The sequence below is a fragment of the Sturnira hondurensis genome, unplaced genomic scaffold (genome assembly GCF_014824575.4).
Source record: "Sturnira hondurensis isolate 20B ecotype Veracruz unplaced genomic scaffold, ASM1482457v3 Scaffold0009733, whole genome shotgun sequence".
Lineage (NCBI taxonomy): Eukaryota > Metazoa > Chordata > Mammalia > Chiroptera > Phyllostomidae > Sturnira > Sturnira hondurensis.
Genome location: NW_028082364.1, coordinates 4685815 through 4702360, shown reverse-complemented (window position 1 = coordinate 4702360; position 16546 = coordinate 4685815). Strand labels below are relative to the sequence as shown.

The 16546-nt window shown below is 58.3% G+C and overlaps 1 protein-coding gene across 1 annotated transcript; it reads left to right on the top strand.

Moving 5' to 3' along the window:
• Positions 1-8721: 8721 nt before the first annotated feature.
• BRI3 (brain protein I3) lies at positions 8722-16503 on the top strand. The gene is made up of 3 exons (XM_037057832.1): positions 8722-9025; positions 9582-9684; positions 16091-16503. The coding sequence occupies exons 1-3, from the start codon at positions 8884-8886 to the stop codon at positions 16221-16223; spliced, it is 378 nt and encodes a 125-aa protein (XP_036913727.1). The 5' UTR covers positions 8722-8883; the 3' UTR covers positions 16224-16503.
• Positions 16504-16546: the final 43 nt, after the last annotated feature.

The window sequence follows — 16546 nt, the reverse complement described above, 5'->3', positions numbered from 1 at the left end:
CCCAAATGGTCTTTTTTAAAAAGTAAAGGGAATAACGAACTTTTAAATGTCAGTTAAATCCATGATGTTAATATTGAGAGTAAGAAATTGTTTTTTAAAAAAATATTTTATTAATTTATCTTTAGAGGGGAAGGGAAGGAGAGAGGGAGAGAAGTATCAATGTATGGTTGCCTCTCGTGAGTCCCCTGCTGGGAACTGGCCTGCAACCCAGGCATGTGCCCTGACTGGGAATCGAACTGCGATCCTTTGTTTCGCAGGCCAGCGCTCAATCCACTGAGCTACACCAGCCAGGGCAGAAATTGGTTGTCATCATCACATTAGTATATGGTTTCTTTGCTATCTAAGGTATTTGCAATATTCAAAAGAATCCAACATGCCACATTTATTACCTCACTGCAGGCTGTAGTGTTGAAGAGTTACTTCAATGTGTTTGTAATTGTTCAGATGTACAGGGAAAAGCCCACAAGGATTTGTAAAACTTGGTTCCTTAAACAGAGCACAGGGAGTGGGGATGACCTTGCCGTGCCCGAGGCTCCTGGGACAGTCAGGAGCCTCTTCAGTGATGCAAAAGGAATCTGGGGTCCAGAATCCGAGCGGGGGTCCTGGCCTGCTGACAGCAGGCATGTGTCACATTGTAATAAGGCAGAGGACAGAGGTCACCTTGATGGATTTGCAAAGGTCTCCAAGTGAGGAAAAAAAAAGCAAATCGCTCAACAAAACCTAGTGTGGTCCCCCGTGGGGGAAAGTCAGCTCTGGTAAGTGACACACACGTAACTAATGGAAAAGGTGACAAGTTTACTCTCCACTCTCTACCACGATACCGGTGGAGGGCCTGGGGGGGTGGGGGATTTGCACCTATGTCTTACCTAACGTAAGTGCTTTTAGGTGCTTAATGTGCAGGTGCTTTGTGCAAGGTCCCTGGCAGCACCTGGTGTGTAAAGATGGTGGCCTGTTTGCCTCTGACACAAGTCCGGTGAAGTCGTTGCAATTACTGCCCCATTTCCTAGATGAGGAAGCTGATCACAAGTGGGCTCCTAGTCAGAAGGTCCAGGACAGGCAGGGCTGGAACCCAGACAGCCTCACCTGAGGCCTGTGTGCTTCATTGGAAAGGGGACGGAGAGCCCTCCTCAGCTCGCTGCCTCAACACCTGTGAACCGAGGTCTCCAGGAAACATGTGGAATGAGCGATGCCAGAAATCAGAGGAGGAAGGAAAGACGGGCCTGTGTGGAGGGAGCTGCGTGCAGGGGCACACGGCCTCGGCTGGCGCTCGGAGGCGCTGGGACTTCTACGGCGGGCAGTGGGGAGCCGCTGCAGGTTTCAGACGGGGTGCGGTCAGCATGGCCGAGCCCGTGGCGCTCCAAGACGACCCTTCTGATAGTGGTGTGAAGGGGTTGCAGAGACTGGACATGAGAGAGACCAGGACCCACCCTCAGGAGACGGGAAGGCAGGCCAGGTGGCCTTTCGAAGAAAGGACCCACGATTATACCTCAGTAAGGTTGTTGTTAAAAAAAGAAAAAGCCAACTACAGGTCCCACGTCCCATATGCAGAAAAACAGGGAGGGGATGTGCTTCCACCGACTCTAACGAGGACTGAAGATTGCTGTGTGGGTTTTGCCCATTGTAATCGTGACCTTCAGGTAACAGCTTGGATTTGGAAATGGGGTCCTCAGGCAACGTGCTGTGTGGTATGCAGCTAGGAACTGTTCTGCATTTCACACCCGGTCCAATTTCTAACTGGCAGCGGCCACGTTAGCCTGTGGTACTGCCAGTCAGTGAGCGCCGGCTGCGGCCTGGACGCAGTGGACCCTGCTGGGCTCCTCCCGCAAGCCGCTGATGTTCTGGACCCGGCTTTATGCACGGCGCCTGCCTGGAACCCCCTTTTTCCTGGCAGAGTTATAGAACCACATTGCTCTTTTTGGGGTCTACTTTGGAGTTACAGAAGGAACTTGCCCTAGGAGAGTGAGGGAAATGACCCACAAAAGCAGAAATAATGAATGAGGGTCTCATTTGAGGGGGGCTTCGTTCCTGGCATCTGGGGGGCCATTCTTGCTTAGTCACGGGTAAGGCGGTGATGCCCTCACCCCACCTATCCCTGCTGACACCTGACGGTGTAGGAAGCGGCCTCGCTCTGGAACTTGTCTTCGGTGCCTGCCACGCTCTGTCCTCACCTGGCTGGCCCTACAGCCCCTGCCTCTCGAGGGGTATGGCCGTTTATCAGAGATCCCCTGGGCAGTGAGGTCCAACGGGCGTTTCCGAACCTTTCCAGCTCCCAGAGTGAAACCCGGCAGGTGGCGCCACGAGCCTCTTCTTAGCGGCGGGACTCCGGGCTCAGAACCTGAGAACCTTCAAGGCAGGGCAGGATTGTGAGGCTGCATTCTGTCCCCTGCAGAGGCCCAGCCCCCACCTTCTGAGATGGCTCCTCCCCCTTGGCTTTCCCCTCCGTCGCTCATCCATGTCGTTGGCCACCGCCTGTCTCCTGCTGGACCGTAAGGGGGCTTTTCCCAGCCCTGTGCTCAGGCTCCCTCTCACCACCCAGGGGCAGCTCTCTGAAGCTAGCCATGGCCACAGTGCAAGCAGCAGGTAGGCCCCACCGCACAGAGCCAAGGAGGAGGGACAGGGTGGGTCTGGCCAGAGGAGAGGGTGGGGGGACTTGAGGAAAAGGGACAGGAGGAAGAGGAGAGGGACTCTTGCAGCAGAGGTGGCCTCTCTTCTTCCTGAGGACCCCTGTCCACTGCAGCCCCCAAGCCCCAAGCTCCATGAAGCGCCCCCTCAAGGCCTTGGTTCCCTTGTTTCGCTCTGCGGCCTGCAAAATGGGGAGGGAGACCACGACCCCACGGGCCTGCAAGGGCCCTGTAAAAGTCACCATCTGGGGCAGTGCACACAAGTCCCCTGCCCTGGAGGGTGACTTCTCCAACTTGGCAGTGGTCACTTGCTCTCCCAACCAAAGGTGCCCGGTTGTCACCAAATTCAGTGCTCTGTGAATGGTAACAAGCTCACTGCAGGTTCTTCGTGGTTTCTCTCTATCAGCATAAACAGCGGGGACAGATTTCCCAAGGCAATGTCTGACAGCGGGTTACCTTTTCCCCTGAGTGACATTCTGTAATCACCAAAAACCACGGAGACCCCAAAGAGCTTTAACATCTTCACGGGCATCTTCCCTAAGATCTGGGCACTGAGAGACTCTTTAAAACCGGGAACAGCCTTCTGGAACGATGCAGACCTACTAACCTAAGCAGGGCGGTGCTTTGCCGTCCCCAGGCCAGAGCCTGGTTCTGGAGCTGGGAGGACCTGGGTTGGAATCCTCACTCACAGCCCAATGATTGTGGGCAAGTGACCTTAAGTTCAGTGAAATGGTTACTGAGCACCTACTGTGTTCCAGGCACTGGAGATCAGACACTGTTCTGGCCCACAGAACAGTGGACCTGACCAAGTGGGTGACGGGCTCTCGCGGGACCCGCGATCCAGATATAGTGCCTGAGCACCCTGGCTGTGGCGTGAACTGCGGATCGGTGCACAGTGCCCAGCACGTGATGGGAGCTTGACAAACGTTGGTTTCCCCCTTGAACTTCCACTTAGAAATGGAAATTCTGTCCTTCTTGAGGGTGCGGAAGGACAGATGTCTCCCCAGAGGAGACGCCGTTGAATCAGGGACCCCAGCAGGACGCTGGCATCTCGGTACGAGAAAGCCAGCTCACAGGAGAGAAGGCGCTGGCTCACGCCACACAGGGGGAGTCTGCAGAACAACCCAGAGGGAACCCGGTGTCGCTCCCGTGACAACCCACTTCTTCCTCCCCTTCCCGCAGCGCCCCAACGTGGCTGCTGTCCTCTTGGACTCCCGCTGCCTCCATCACAGCCTCGGAAAAGCCCCCCGGGGGGCTACTCTGAATACGACGGAGGCAAAAGGAGTTAGACCGAGTTCGTGCGTGGTTGCCGCAGATGCGTTGGTGTCCTTGACCTAGCCTCTTACCAGTCTACACGTGAACGCAGCTGCGAATACTGCGTGGCTTTCCAGGGCAGTTGCTCGGAAACTTAATTCAGCTAAAACCTGGCTACCCTGAACTTACGCTCTGTTCTTATGAGCATTGCTAGGAAATGTTGCTTGGAGAGAGGCTTTCTAGGTGTCACGGCACAGGTGACATCTGTCACTGCGGGGCAGAACTGCAGTGAGGACCTCCTCTTAGAGAATGCAGGGTGCAGTGTGGATTTTTTAACGTAGTCATTATCTATCCCTGGTGATAAGATTGCCCATGCGACTTGGCAAGAAGCTGTAGGTCACGTAGAAATGTTTGCGCTTAGTTTATAAGTCATTTAGAAATATTTGCCTAGTAGAATTGTAAGGCTTACCATATGCTTACCATAAAACTTCAAACTCAGTGTTTATCTAAGATAAAACTTTAGCCAACATTCAGCAAATATTTGGCAAGGGCCTTCTCTGAGCTGGGCACTTGTAATTGGTTACAGCCTTGGATTTTGAAATATTTGCTTTTTTTTTTCCGCCACAACCCCAACCATGTGAGATGCCAGCTCGAAAGGGCAGGCGGCTCACGTGATGGGTGACCGGCACTTTGTGGAGCCTGCCAGGAAGGGGGGCTGCGTTCGAGCGGCTGGTTTCGGTCACCCTGGCTCCACCGTCCCCGCAGAAACACGCACACGTAGCGGTTAAAATCATCCTTCCCTCCTTTTATGGAGATGGCGATACTCAAACTCCTTTTAATGTGGGCAGGGCATAAAAGCACATTAAGAGCAGAATCTCAGCTCACTGAAAAATAGGCACAGAGGAAGGTACCTTCCAAGCCTTCTTCAGCAAGAATATTGCGTTTCTGTTAAAATCGGCACACGGTGGCTGGCTTTTCTTGTGCACTTCGCAGGGAGGCGGCGTGCTGGGACGGGTAGGGCCCCGCGTGCGGCTCTGGGGTCTGAGGAGCCACCTTTCCTGGTGGGGAGCCCTGGGGAGCGTGAGGGAGACTCTCGGTGCCTTGGTTTCCTCATCAAGCCGTTGGGGGATGTCGATGCCTAGTTCGGGGACGGCCGGAGGGGGAACCGAGATACAGAGTCCGTTGCAGGTGAGGTTGCCCTGGTCTCACTTCACAGTATGGGTCACCAGCCTCAGCCGGCCCTCGCGCTGCAGATCATGGCTCTCCAGCCTGGTCCAGCATCACGCCTTCTCCCCCGTGACTTCCACACCTTCCTCCGCTCCCTCCAACCCCAGCTGCGGCCCTCAGGCTCAGCTGCTGCCCTGCTTCCCAGTTCATGCAGTAAACAAGCCATGACAAGACAGCAGCCCCCTCCTGGCTGCCCACCTCCACCCGCGCTCCCGTGCTCCCGTGCTCCGCCTTCTCCCTCCTTTCGCCGTCTCCTTCCTTCCTCCTCTTCTGGATCAGATTGTTCCTACCAGCTCCTCAATATGTTCTCACTTTCCCTCCCCTTGAGATAAAACATACAAAGCGACTCTTCCTGGCCTCCTCAAGGCTCTGCCCACCTCCATGTGCCCACCCTGACACGGATGTAAAACCATACACCACTGCACCCCTTGTCTGCTTCACTCTGTTCGCCCTTGACCTGCTCATCTTACCCCCCACCACCGTCACCACCCTGTTAGAGTGTGTCCCCACGGGGCAGAATGTCGCCAGTGTTGTTGCATCCGGGGCAGTGTACGTGCTCCAAAACACACGTCGAGTGAGTGAACGGCCCTCAGCCTCGGCCACTGAGGTTGTCTCAGACCTCTTACCACAGGGCAATGCTCCACAGACCCCTCCCCGCATGCGTCCTCCTTCAGTCAGGTGTCACTTTGGGACGCGCACACACCGGGTAAGCTGATGCAAGCGCGGCCTCCCCTCCCTCCCCTTCTGATCCACTTCCAGGCTCTCGCGCTGCGGTCACCTGAGCCAGAAACCTGAGCATTCTGAGCCTCCCACGTCCACCCAGGAGGTCATCAAGTGTCAATGGGCTCTTCCCCTGTTCACACCTTTCCTCCGCCTGTGCGGCTGCGCCTCCCTCTCCCAGCCCCCTGCTCCTTCAGTCGTGCGCCTCAGCCATTGTTCTTGTTCTGACAAGCAGACCTGTCGCTCCTCTCCCCGGTTCACACTTGGTGCAGCCCCTCTGTAAGCTCTCTCGGACACCACCCCGCCTCCATGATCGGCTGCCTCCCCTGGCCAGTCCCACCCTGGCCTCGTGCAGGTGCTGCCAGGGCTCCAGTCACACCAAGTGACTCAGAGTCTCGGCAGGTAGCGGGCTGTGGCATGCTCTTTGGGACTGCGGTTCGCTCTGCCTGGAATGCTTGTCCCTCGGTCCCTCAGGCCAAGTCACCGCTGGCTTTCCAAGTGCACCCGGGGCACCTGGGCACCTCTAATGCTCTCACTGCATTGCTCTCTGTGAGTTCACTGTCTGGCTCCCGACCAGGCTGTTCCGGTTTTTGTCCCCAGTCAGTAATCTTTGTGCCCCACTCCCAGCCTAGGCCTTACACGGTGGGAACCTGGGATAGCAGGTCACACTCAGTTTGCAGGACGCATGAAGGGGAGGGACCTGCTTTGAGTCAGTGAGCGGCCTTGGCCGAAGTGATGTTGGGAAATCCTCAATGCTGCGTCATTCACTAATACGGATTTCTGAGCTGGGGGCACTGCTGGGGGTGGGGATGATTTTTGGAAGAGAAAGGAGTCAGCGGCTACAGATTTTGTGGAGTTTGATTAGCAAACACAGGCCTAAGAGGAAGGGAAAATTAACCATGAAATTGAAGGGACCACTGCCAGTTTACACTTAGTCTGATGGGGAAGAAATCACTGGGTTAGCTGACGCTGCTTGTTAGCTGTACCCAAGGCTGGAAAAGCCGGCCCCCATATGAGTGTCCGTAGCTGTCCAGGTGCAGATCCGCCTGGAGCCCGCTTCTCACTGGTCGATGAGGCATAACGTGGGGTTGCACCCCAGTGTTCGCTGGCAGCCGCTCTCACTTTTGGCTGCTCTGACCCTATGGTTTCTCTCTCCCAGCTGCTCTGGGGAGCTCACCGGCCATGCCATCCAGGCCAGGACCTTGGCTGACTCTGAAGGCCTTGGCCACTCTCAGCCAGTCTTGATTCTCGACCCGGCTCTCGGTCTACTGCTGGCCAGGCCCTTACCCGGCCCACCTCTCATTCCTCCCCATTGGACCAATGAGAATGGGTTTTGAGGAGCTAAACTTGTGATAAAGAAATATGATGTTGACCCTGAGAATATACTTGCCAAAATGACTCCTCCTGGTTAGTTGGGCTCAAATTGATAACCAGAGCCTAGCAGCCATTGTTTACAACGGTCCCTCCTGCACACTGCATTTCCTGGAAAAGCTACCGACTGGGCTGCCTGGTCTCCTGCAGTGATTTCCAGCCCTGCTGAGCTGACCCTTACAAGAGAGCTCCTAGGGCCTAAATTGGACCAATAGGACTGAGACTTTCCCCATCCAATCAGAGGTGCAGAACAATATCCTTATTAGCATCTCCCCTCTCCAGGCAATCAGAATAATTCCGTTACAACAAATCAAGACAGTGCTCTTCGAACCAATCAAACAGAGGATTTGGAGTCTTCATTTGCATGAAATTGGACCAATCAGAGGCCAGGGGCTGGTACTTCTTTCTATAAAAGCTTTCAGGCCAGGAGGCTGGTCTCACTGTAACATCCAATTAGTGTTACCGATGAGTTGAACTGATCACAGCGACCTTCCGTTGACAGTGGTCATTTATGAAAAATTGAAAATCAGGGGCTGTGTTTGTCCCTGAGCTAAGTGAAAATGCAAGCCACCTGAAAAACGATGGGCACAGCAAAAACTACAGAAGGCCTGGGAGGTCCAGAGGCAGTGGTTTCAAGCTGGTAGTGGTTTCTTCTTGGAGCGTTATGACAAACCCATGAAGTATTAGGTGTGACGACATAAATGCTTCGGCGGGGAAGTCTTGACAGTCTACACAGTCTCTTGGCTCAGGTGTAGGTCACTTCCCCTCTTCTGAGCTTCAGTTTCTGGTCTGTAAGTTAGGAATAAGGCCCTCCTGAGCTGCTGTGAAAATGAGCCGAACCGAGGACAATGCTGGGACAGTGCCTGTCACCCGGCAGGTGCCCGGTATTTAGAGGCGTTGTCCCGAATGGGGGTGTTACTTATAACCGGTACTCTAAATCACTTCATTTGATTCGTCAAGAGGAAAACATCAGCCGAACGCCAGCAGGCCCCGTTCTGACATAGGCCTGGCTTCTTCCTGAAGGAGTCTGCGCGTCCACGGACCCTGGCCACGCCCTGATTGGGATCCCGGGACGCTCAAACTGCGGAGCTCTGGTCCCTCTGCCCGGGGCGGCGGCACCCAGGGGGCAGCCTGCGTACTCCCGCTGCCAGGCCCCTCCTCCAGGTTGTCTCGGCCCAGGCCTGGCCCCGAGGTGGGTGGGCTTGGGCCCTCGCATTCCTGGCCCGTAAGGAGTCTCCGTGTCCTCGGAGATGGGTGGACGGGCCCTAGCGCCGGGCTAGGGGTCTTGCGGGCCATAAAGGTCGCGACTCTAGTGCAGGGTCTGCGAGCTCGTGTGTGTGTGTTCTCGCGGTGGGAGGTCTGGGAGCCACGCGTGCCAGGCAGTAAGGCACCTGGGGTCACCACCAACAAGTGGCCAGCGGGGCGGTCCCGGCGGCCCCTTTAAGACGCCATTCAGCCCCGCCTCGCGCCGCACCCCCGCCGGGAGCTGCACCACGTGACTCGGGTCTTGTGACTGGCGCGGGGGGAGGCCAGGAGGGGAAGCCCGCCCGCCGCCCGCGACAGGGGCCATCCCCGCCGCCGCCCGCTAGGAGCGGGATCGCCGCCGCGCCGTCCGGGGGTCCCCGCCAGTCCGAGGCGGAGCGGGAGTCCGAGAGGGAGCAGGGCCGGGCCCGGGTGGGCGCCACCCGCCATGGACCACAAACCCCTGCTGCAGGAGCGGCCTCCCGCCTACAACCTGGAGGCCGGCCAGGGCGACTTCGCGTGCGGCCCGCACGGCTACGGTGCCATCCCCACCGCGCCCCCGCCGCCGCCCTACCCCTACCTCGTCACAGGTGGGCACGGAGGGCACGGGCCCGGGTGGGCGCGTCCGCGGGACCCGGTGCTGGGGGCGGGGCCGGGGGCGGTCCGAGCGGGCGGGGCGCCCGGGATCAAACTTGGGGCCGAGTCCTAGGGCGACCTCTGACCCCGATACCAACTTTTCTCCGGGCGCTGCCCACGCGCAGTTTGGGAACGCGGGGCCTCAGGGGCGGGCGGCCTGTGGGGAAGGGTTGGGGGAAATCTCCCGCACCGGGAAGCTGCTGCTCCGCACCGTCAGCCTAACCTGGGGGGTTGCGCGCGCGAGGCCCTCGCTTCCCAGGAAGTGTCAGAACCCCGGTTAAAATGAACTTCATTAGCGAGGCTCTGTCTGCGCTTTAGCACCCAGTGAAGCTCCTAGGAGGTACTTAGTGAAGGCAGCTGTTGTCTTGATTTTGAAAAGAAGAGTTTTTTTTTGTGTGTGTGTGTGTGTGTGTGTGGCGAGGGTGGGGTGAGGAAGGGCAGGAGAAGGGGTTCACCAACTCCCCAGCTTTCCCTCCTCGCCCCCCTTCTGATGTGCGCTCCTGTCTGCAGGGATACCCACCCATCACCCCAGGGTCTACAACATCCACAGTCGGAATGTCACCCGGTACCCTGCCAATTCCATCGTTGTCGTCGGCGGCTGCCCAGTCTGCAGGTACGTCCCAGGCCTGGGGGTCGGCCCGCCCCCCAAGCCCCTTGAGAACACACATACCCAGAGCTTCGTAAAGGCAGAGCTGTTGGAGCCGGTCACTGTGCACCTGGGACAAGCTGTGGTGGGCCCGGGTGGGTTCAGCCATCCTGAGTCTGGACCATGTCCCATGGGTTCATTTTTTTTAGGAGGGTTGAGTGCTTTGGGCCATTGAGTCCCAAGTGAGTTGGATGCAGAAATGTGTGACAGTTGGATCGATAGCCTCTCATTCCTGGTTCTCTTGAAGGTGGTGGAAAGGTGTTCTCCTCCTTGAAGTGTGTGGGCAGGGGAGCCCCTCACTCAGATGGCCAGTGTGTTCAAGGAGCAGGAGGCCCAGGGGGCTGGGAAAGCTGCAGGGCAGGGCCGAGGCTGAATCGGGATGGAAATGGGGCAGAAGCGGGTTTTCATGTCCTCGAACCGGAGCCCTCCCAATCTTCTAACAGCTGTTCGCATGGGGCCGCAGATGCAGCCAGCTAGGCGCTTGTTCTCCGTGGGTCCTGAGGGTTCAAGCTCAGACAAGACTCGGTCCTGCCCGTGGTGGAGTCGAGTGCTGGGACAGTTGAGAAAGTCAGCGCAGACTTGGCGAGGACCGTGTTTCCTGTCTGGGAGGAGGAAGTTCGAGTCTCCGAGATGGGATTGAGAAAGCCTGGTTTACACTCAGACTTACTTTGAAAGCGAATGGAGAAGGCCCAGAGTGATTCAAAAGGGAAGTTAATGATTTCAGAGTCACAGGGGGCATCGGGTGCAGGGGGGAGGGGGGACCAGAGCCAGGGAAGAGGGAGGGCACGACAGATGGGAGCAAAAGACTGGACCCCCAGAGGCAGCCGTGACCCCGTAAAGGGGCTGTGGGCAGGGAGAGCCCCTGGAGCTCTGTGCCAGCCAGGGGACCCCATTTGCAAACTCAGAAAGGGTCTCTTCTGACTCAGCTGGTGAAAGTTAGGCCTTGGGAAAATGTGAAGGGGGAGGGAAGGGCAGACAGCTGACCTCTCTCCACGCCGCACTAGGGGCGTCAGCAGTTGGGATTTGAAGGTGCTGGGAGGGCTCGGATTTGGGGGGCCGTGGACTGGACGGCTGCTCCTTTGCCGCTGGGCAGGGTGAGGGTCACGGCTTGCTTCCATGGGGAGAGAGCCTCCTAGAATCCTGGGAAGTTGCATGAAGAGGTGGGTGACAGGAAACCCGCTGTGTTTGAGGCTGGCCCTGGGTGTTCAGCCCTGGCATGTGCATGGCCCCTCTGTCCCCACTCAGACCAGCTGGAGGATTCCAAGGCCCATTTTTTGGAGTGGGGTCCTCACGTCATCTCCCAGTTTAAGTGAGGTGTCAAGGCTGGCAAGTTCAAGGAGGATCAGGAAGGTGCTTGGAGCAGAGGAGTCGGCTGGGGCTTTGGGGGTTTCAGTGTCTCCCCGCCATGTCCAGTTGCCACCTCCCAGTGGTGCCCAGCCTGCCAGCAGAGCTGGGTTCAGGTCCTGGCCCCACCCGTTACCAGCTGGGTCTGTTGTTTCCCCTTCTGGGAAATGGGCACATCTGAGGGGATGGATGGTCTGTGAGCCTCTTGTTGGCCCAGGCCCCTGAGTTCAGAGGAGTGGACACCAGCAACAAGGCCCTTGTGGCCGGTGGAGGCTGGGAGCCAAGGCTGAGATGTCTGCAGGGCTGGGAAGCTTCCAGTACACTGGCTGGGCTGCGCCAGGAGAGGGAGCGAGACCTGCCTCCCCCGTGGGTGGGAGCTGTGTCGTTTCGGAGGCCCGTGGCTCCTGCCCAACGGTCTCTAGTCATTCCGAATCTGCACCAAGGTCGGGCTGTGTTCTGTGAAATCTGGGGAGGGTCTTCGGCTGGGCTGAGGGCCTGGCTGGGTCACCCTGGGTGATGATGGGGCTGTACGTTGAGAAGGTGCCCTGAGCGACAGGGGTCAAAGGCTGGGCCCAGGGCAGGGGTACCTGCATTTGGAACCAGCCTTCTTCTGTCTTGGCATCCCTGTCTTCTGTCTCTGGGTGGTGGGTGGGTGGCAGGCAGTGAGGAGGGGGTGCTCTGAAAACAAGTTCGGGTGGAACCAGGCACTCCAAGTCCCTCCGGGGTGTGTCCCAGGGGCCCTCCCGTCTCTGGGGTGAGAAGGACTGTACCAGCAGTCAGAGCTCTCCCTGAACTTGGGCACCTCACACGGGAGTGTCCTGGATTGCTTGCTGGAAAGAGGGGTGGCCCCTTGGCCCCTGAGGCCGTTCCCTGCCTTTGTGGTGTTGTAGGGGGCGGGCACGGCTGGCCAGTGGGCTGGGGGTAGGCAGGGCAGCTGGGCAGGACAACGGAGGAAGCCAGGCGCTTTCCCACGCAGTGCCCCTGTGGTTTGGGGTGTGGGCGTGGGGGCTCTCGGCTGGGTCTTCTCCAGGGGGAGTGGAGAGGTTCCCCTGGCGCAGTCCAGTACAGCCGCTGTCTGCCTAGTGTCACAGGGTTGGCACTGGGTGACCAACCTCTCAGTGACCACACTGCGGCCTCCCTTTCCATCCAGTCCGCCAAGCTCCGTCCCTTCCCCTCCCTGGCAGCTTGGCGGAAGTTTGCTGAAGTCACATGGCTGCGATTCCCTGAGTGAGACCTGGTGTACGGGTCTGTGTCACCTGTCACTTTGCCATCGTCTGGCCTCCACTTAAGCAGCCTGACTCCAGTGTTCCTGATTAGCGGACTGCAGGGGCATTGTGTCCGGTCCAGCGGACCAGTGGCTGCACTCCTCACTGCACCCTGCCGGTGGCCCGCTGAGTCCCAGGGCCTTTGCACTGGCGCTCCCCGGGTGTCACCGCCCTCGGTGTAGCACTGTGGGTCTGGCTGGGTCACCTGGGCTGTGGAGGCGCTGCCTGCAGAGAAGGTGCCCTGAGTGTCGGGTCAAGGCTGGGATGTGACAAGCCAGCGGGCACAGGGTCTGGCCTGCACCGGGCCCGCCACCAGCAGCTGGGGTGTGTTGGGTATTTAGTTTTGGGGTGACCAGAGGGATAGGAATGAATCCAGGAACAAGTGAGGCCTTGGAAGCCGAGACAGAGAGGCTTCGGGGAACGGTGGTCAGGGTCCAGGACGTGGCACTGGGTGGTCAGCATGGGTGCAGCCGCTGACCCGAGGAGAGTTCTGGGAGGCAAGAGGCAGGCCTCCAGTGCGTGAACAGGGCACAGGTGCCGAGGTGGGGTGTGCAGGGCTCACGAGAGGGGGGTTGTGACAGAGCCCTGGGGAACTGACTGGGCCTGGACCGGCTGGGAAACAGGCCTCCAGGAGGGTCCCTGCCCACGTCACACCCTGGGGTGCCCCCAGGGGGCAGCAGCAGACAGGTGAGTCCTGGCTTGCGTTCTGGGCTGTGTACTGGGCACAGTGTGCAAAGCGGGGCGGGGGCGGGGGTGGGCGGGGCCAGGGCTGGCCTGTCAGCTGCGGGCTCTCCAGGCAGTGCCCTGGGTCTCAGTCCGCTGCTCCTCGACCAAGCCTGGGCAGCCCACAGCAAGCCCCTGGCACCCTTGCTGCCTGGTGGGCCTCCCTGAGGCCCTAACCCCAGGCCCAACCCCCCGCTCCAGGCAGAGCTGCCCTCCAGCTTCCTTGGGGGCTCGTACCGCTGGGAGACTTCACTTCAGCCTGTTCCCAGCTGCCCCAGAGTGGCCAGTGGACCAGACTTTGTGGGGGGCTGGCTGGGCGTTTTGGGGCATCTGGCCTTGGGCCACCTGAAGTCTTTCCCGAGGCGGCTGTTGTCCTCTGAGGGCTGGGTGCCGCCTGGAGCCACCCTGTGCTGTGTGGTGAGCGGGGTAAGTGGGGAGGGCTGTCGGGGCTGGGGGCACCGACTGAACAGGCCCCCCCTCCCAGGGCTTCAGCTTCCCTTTTGGGGTACAGGGGTGGCGCCTGGGCAGGGCTGCCGTGAGGACTCCAGGGGGTGAGCCTGGCTCTTCCCAGTAGGGTGCCTGGCCTTGGGGTGCTCTGGGGACAGGTGAGCTTGGATCCTCCAGGGTGTTCGTTTTCAGGGCCCGCCCAGACCTGCTCTTGACAGATGTCAGTGGAATTAAGTATCCACTTTCTACAGCAGGTCAGAGTCAGGAATTAAATAAGTGTCTTCAGAATTGGTCAGTCTTCTGATTCCCCTGCTCTGCCCCCCCCCCATTGCTCAAGAATGGAGGTGGGGGAGGGGCGGCTCAGCCACAGCTGAGGCCACTTGCTCAGATGGACTCGGGGCCAGTTGGTGAAGACTGGAAACTCATCCTGGACAGATGGAGTCAGGCGTTTAGGGGTTTGGAGAGGGAGTGTGTGAGGCTTTGGGCAGAGGCCTGTANGGAATTAAATAAGTGTCTTCAGAATTGGTCAGTCCTCTGATTCCCCTGCTCTGCCCCCCCCCCCCATTGCTCAAGAATGGAGGTGGGGGAGGGGCGGCTCAGCCACAGCTGAGGCCACTTGCTCAGATGGACTCGGGGCCAGTTGGTGAAGACTGGAAACTCATCCTGGACAGATGGAGTCAGGCGTTTAGGGGTTTGGAGAGGGAGTGTGTGAGGCTTTGGGCAGAGGCCTGTACGAGGGCGGCATGCCTTGCCCCTGGGGGAGGGGCTCCACACCCCATGCTTGTCTCCCTCCTACAGGGCACCCCCAGTGGGTACAAGGGTGCGTGTTGCTGCATCAGGATCGGCCTTGAGGCCAGACTGGGTTTCTCGGTTCAGAGTCATTTGGATTTAAAAACTGAGTTACGCCAGGACCGCTTTGAAGTTTGGGGCAGTGTCGGTCGTCAAAACGGTAGTGTTTCTGCAGCAGCACACAGATATTCCCATTCAGTGGGGAAATGGCTCAGGTCATGATGTGGGGCCACTGGCAGGTTTGCTGCACCCACCACACAGTGCGTTTCCCCCAGGCGTGCTGCCGGGCTGTGCGGAGGCCAGTGGTCGGACGAGCACCTTAGGAGCTGCTTCGGGAATGAATGTGTGGTGCCCCTTGTGGTTGTGTTAGGCACTCCCTCCCACGTGGGTGGGAGACCCGTACTGAGTGTCACTTTAAGCTGTTGCAAACCAGGCTTCATCTTAGTCTGGCATATTTTTCTTCATGATTCCTAGCAGAGCGGGAAGCAAGCCATCCTGCTCATTCCCACAGGAGCCTGCTCTGCAGGGCTGTGGGCGCGTGACTTCCTGGGCACTGGGCTCAGCAGTAGCAGCATCTCTGGCGTTTTGAGTGCAGGGAGGAAGCCCCGTTCTGGCGTAGTTCACCTGGACACTTGTTTGCTGTTTGCTTGATGAGCTGGACCTCCTCTCCTTGCAAAGTGGCAGAGGGGCGTAAGGGTCCTTGGTTGTATTCGCCGATGCCACGGCTGAGGGTGGGTCGAGTGGCTCTGGCCAGACTAAGGAAGCTGGGACGGACGTGTGCGACACGGGAACAGGTGAGGGGGCCGGGGACCGGGGACCGGGGACGTGTCCTCCTCTTTGGCAGTGCAGACGTATGGAAGCAGTGGGAGGGAGCGGCAGGCCCCTGCCTGTGGGGCAGAGGAGGGCTGGAGGTGCCCAGCCCCCAGGGAGCAGCGGGGTCCCTCGGCTTTCTCGGGCTCCCAGGCCTGGTCGGCGCGAAGCTCTCTTACTGGGCTGAGCTGGCTGTTGGCTGTGTCGGGACCCGTCCGGGCGTAAAGGTGGAGCTGGGCGCACTGCTCTCGCTTGACTTTGGGGCCTTTGAGAATGACCCTCGAACCTGAGTGGTGACTTCTGACCTATACTCAGTGGCACCTGACTTGGTCATGTCCCCCAGGGGTCTGAGGTGGTATATGTTGTGCACATTAAAGGTAAACTTTTTTCCTTAAGAGGAAGCTTTGAGATAAGATTTCTCAAGATAAGTGGTCTTTCAGACATGATTTTAGTCTTTTATGAAAATAAGAATTCTGAACATATCTATCCCTGTTTTTTTTTTTTAAATCCTCACCTGAGGATATGTTTACTGATTTTAGAAAGGAAGGGGGTGGGGAGTGGTTGCCGGGCGCCCGGGCGGGGGAGGGGGGTGGGGAGCCGCAGCCTTGCTGTGCCCAGGACCTGCCCCCGCCCAGGTCTCTGGTCAGCCCTGGGAAAAACGCTCCAATGCTTTGGTTTCGTGGCCTTGCTGTTTTCAGAGATGCAAGGATTTTTGTAATGTGGCAGATGACATGGCAACTGAGCGTCTTTGCCTGGGCAGTGGTGGCTTTCACGTGATTCTTCCTTCTTCGCGCCCTCTGGGCGGTGGCCCTCGGCCATCTGCTGCCCCACTGCCCGGGGTGTGTGGTGACGCTGGAGGCTGGTGGGGTTGTTGCCGTCTGCGGTGTGAAGATGGCCTTTGCAGACACCGGCACTGTGATGTGCCAGGTCGCTAGGGGTCAGGTGGGACATCAGGCCGAGGGCCCTAACCCGAGCCCCCCTCTCTCTCTTCACAGAGTTGGGGTTCTGGAGGACTCCTTCACCTTCCTGGGCATCCTCTTGGCCATCGTCCTGTTCCCCTTTGGGTTCATCTGCTGTTTCGCCTTGAGGAAGCGAAGGTGTCCCAACTGTGGAGCAAACTTTACCTAAAGGGGACAGCACGCCGGCGTCCCTGTACCCAGCCGTCTTTTTCTAATGTAAATGCCGTGCGCAGCAGCTTCCTCTGGTTAAGCCTCAGGACTGTCCCGTGACGGGCGGTGGGATAGCCGTGGTCCGTGCCAGCCGGCTCCGGCCGTGGAGTGCGGACGCGCAGCAGCACTGCCCCCAAGGTCAATGACAGCTCAATAAAGCACTGCTTCTATTTTTTGCAGTCTTCAATTTGAGAAAGGTGAGAAGTACTGTTTTAAATAAATGAGATTCGTACCATTGCTTACCTGGCTCTGCTTATTGGGGGTGCAGACACTGCCACTTCA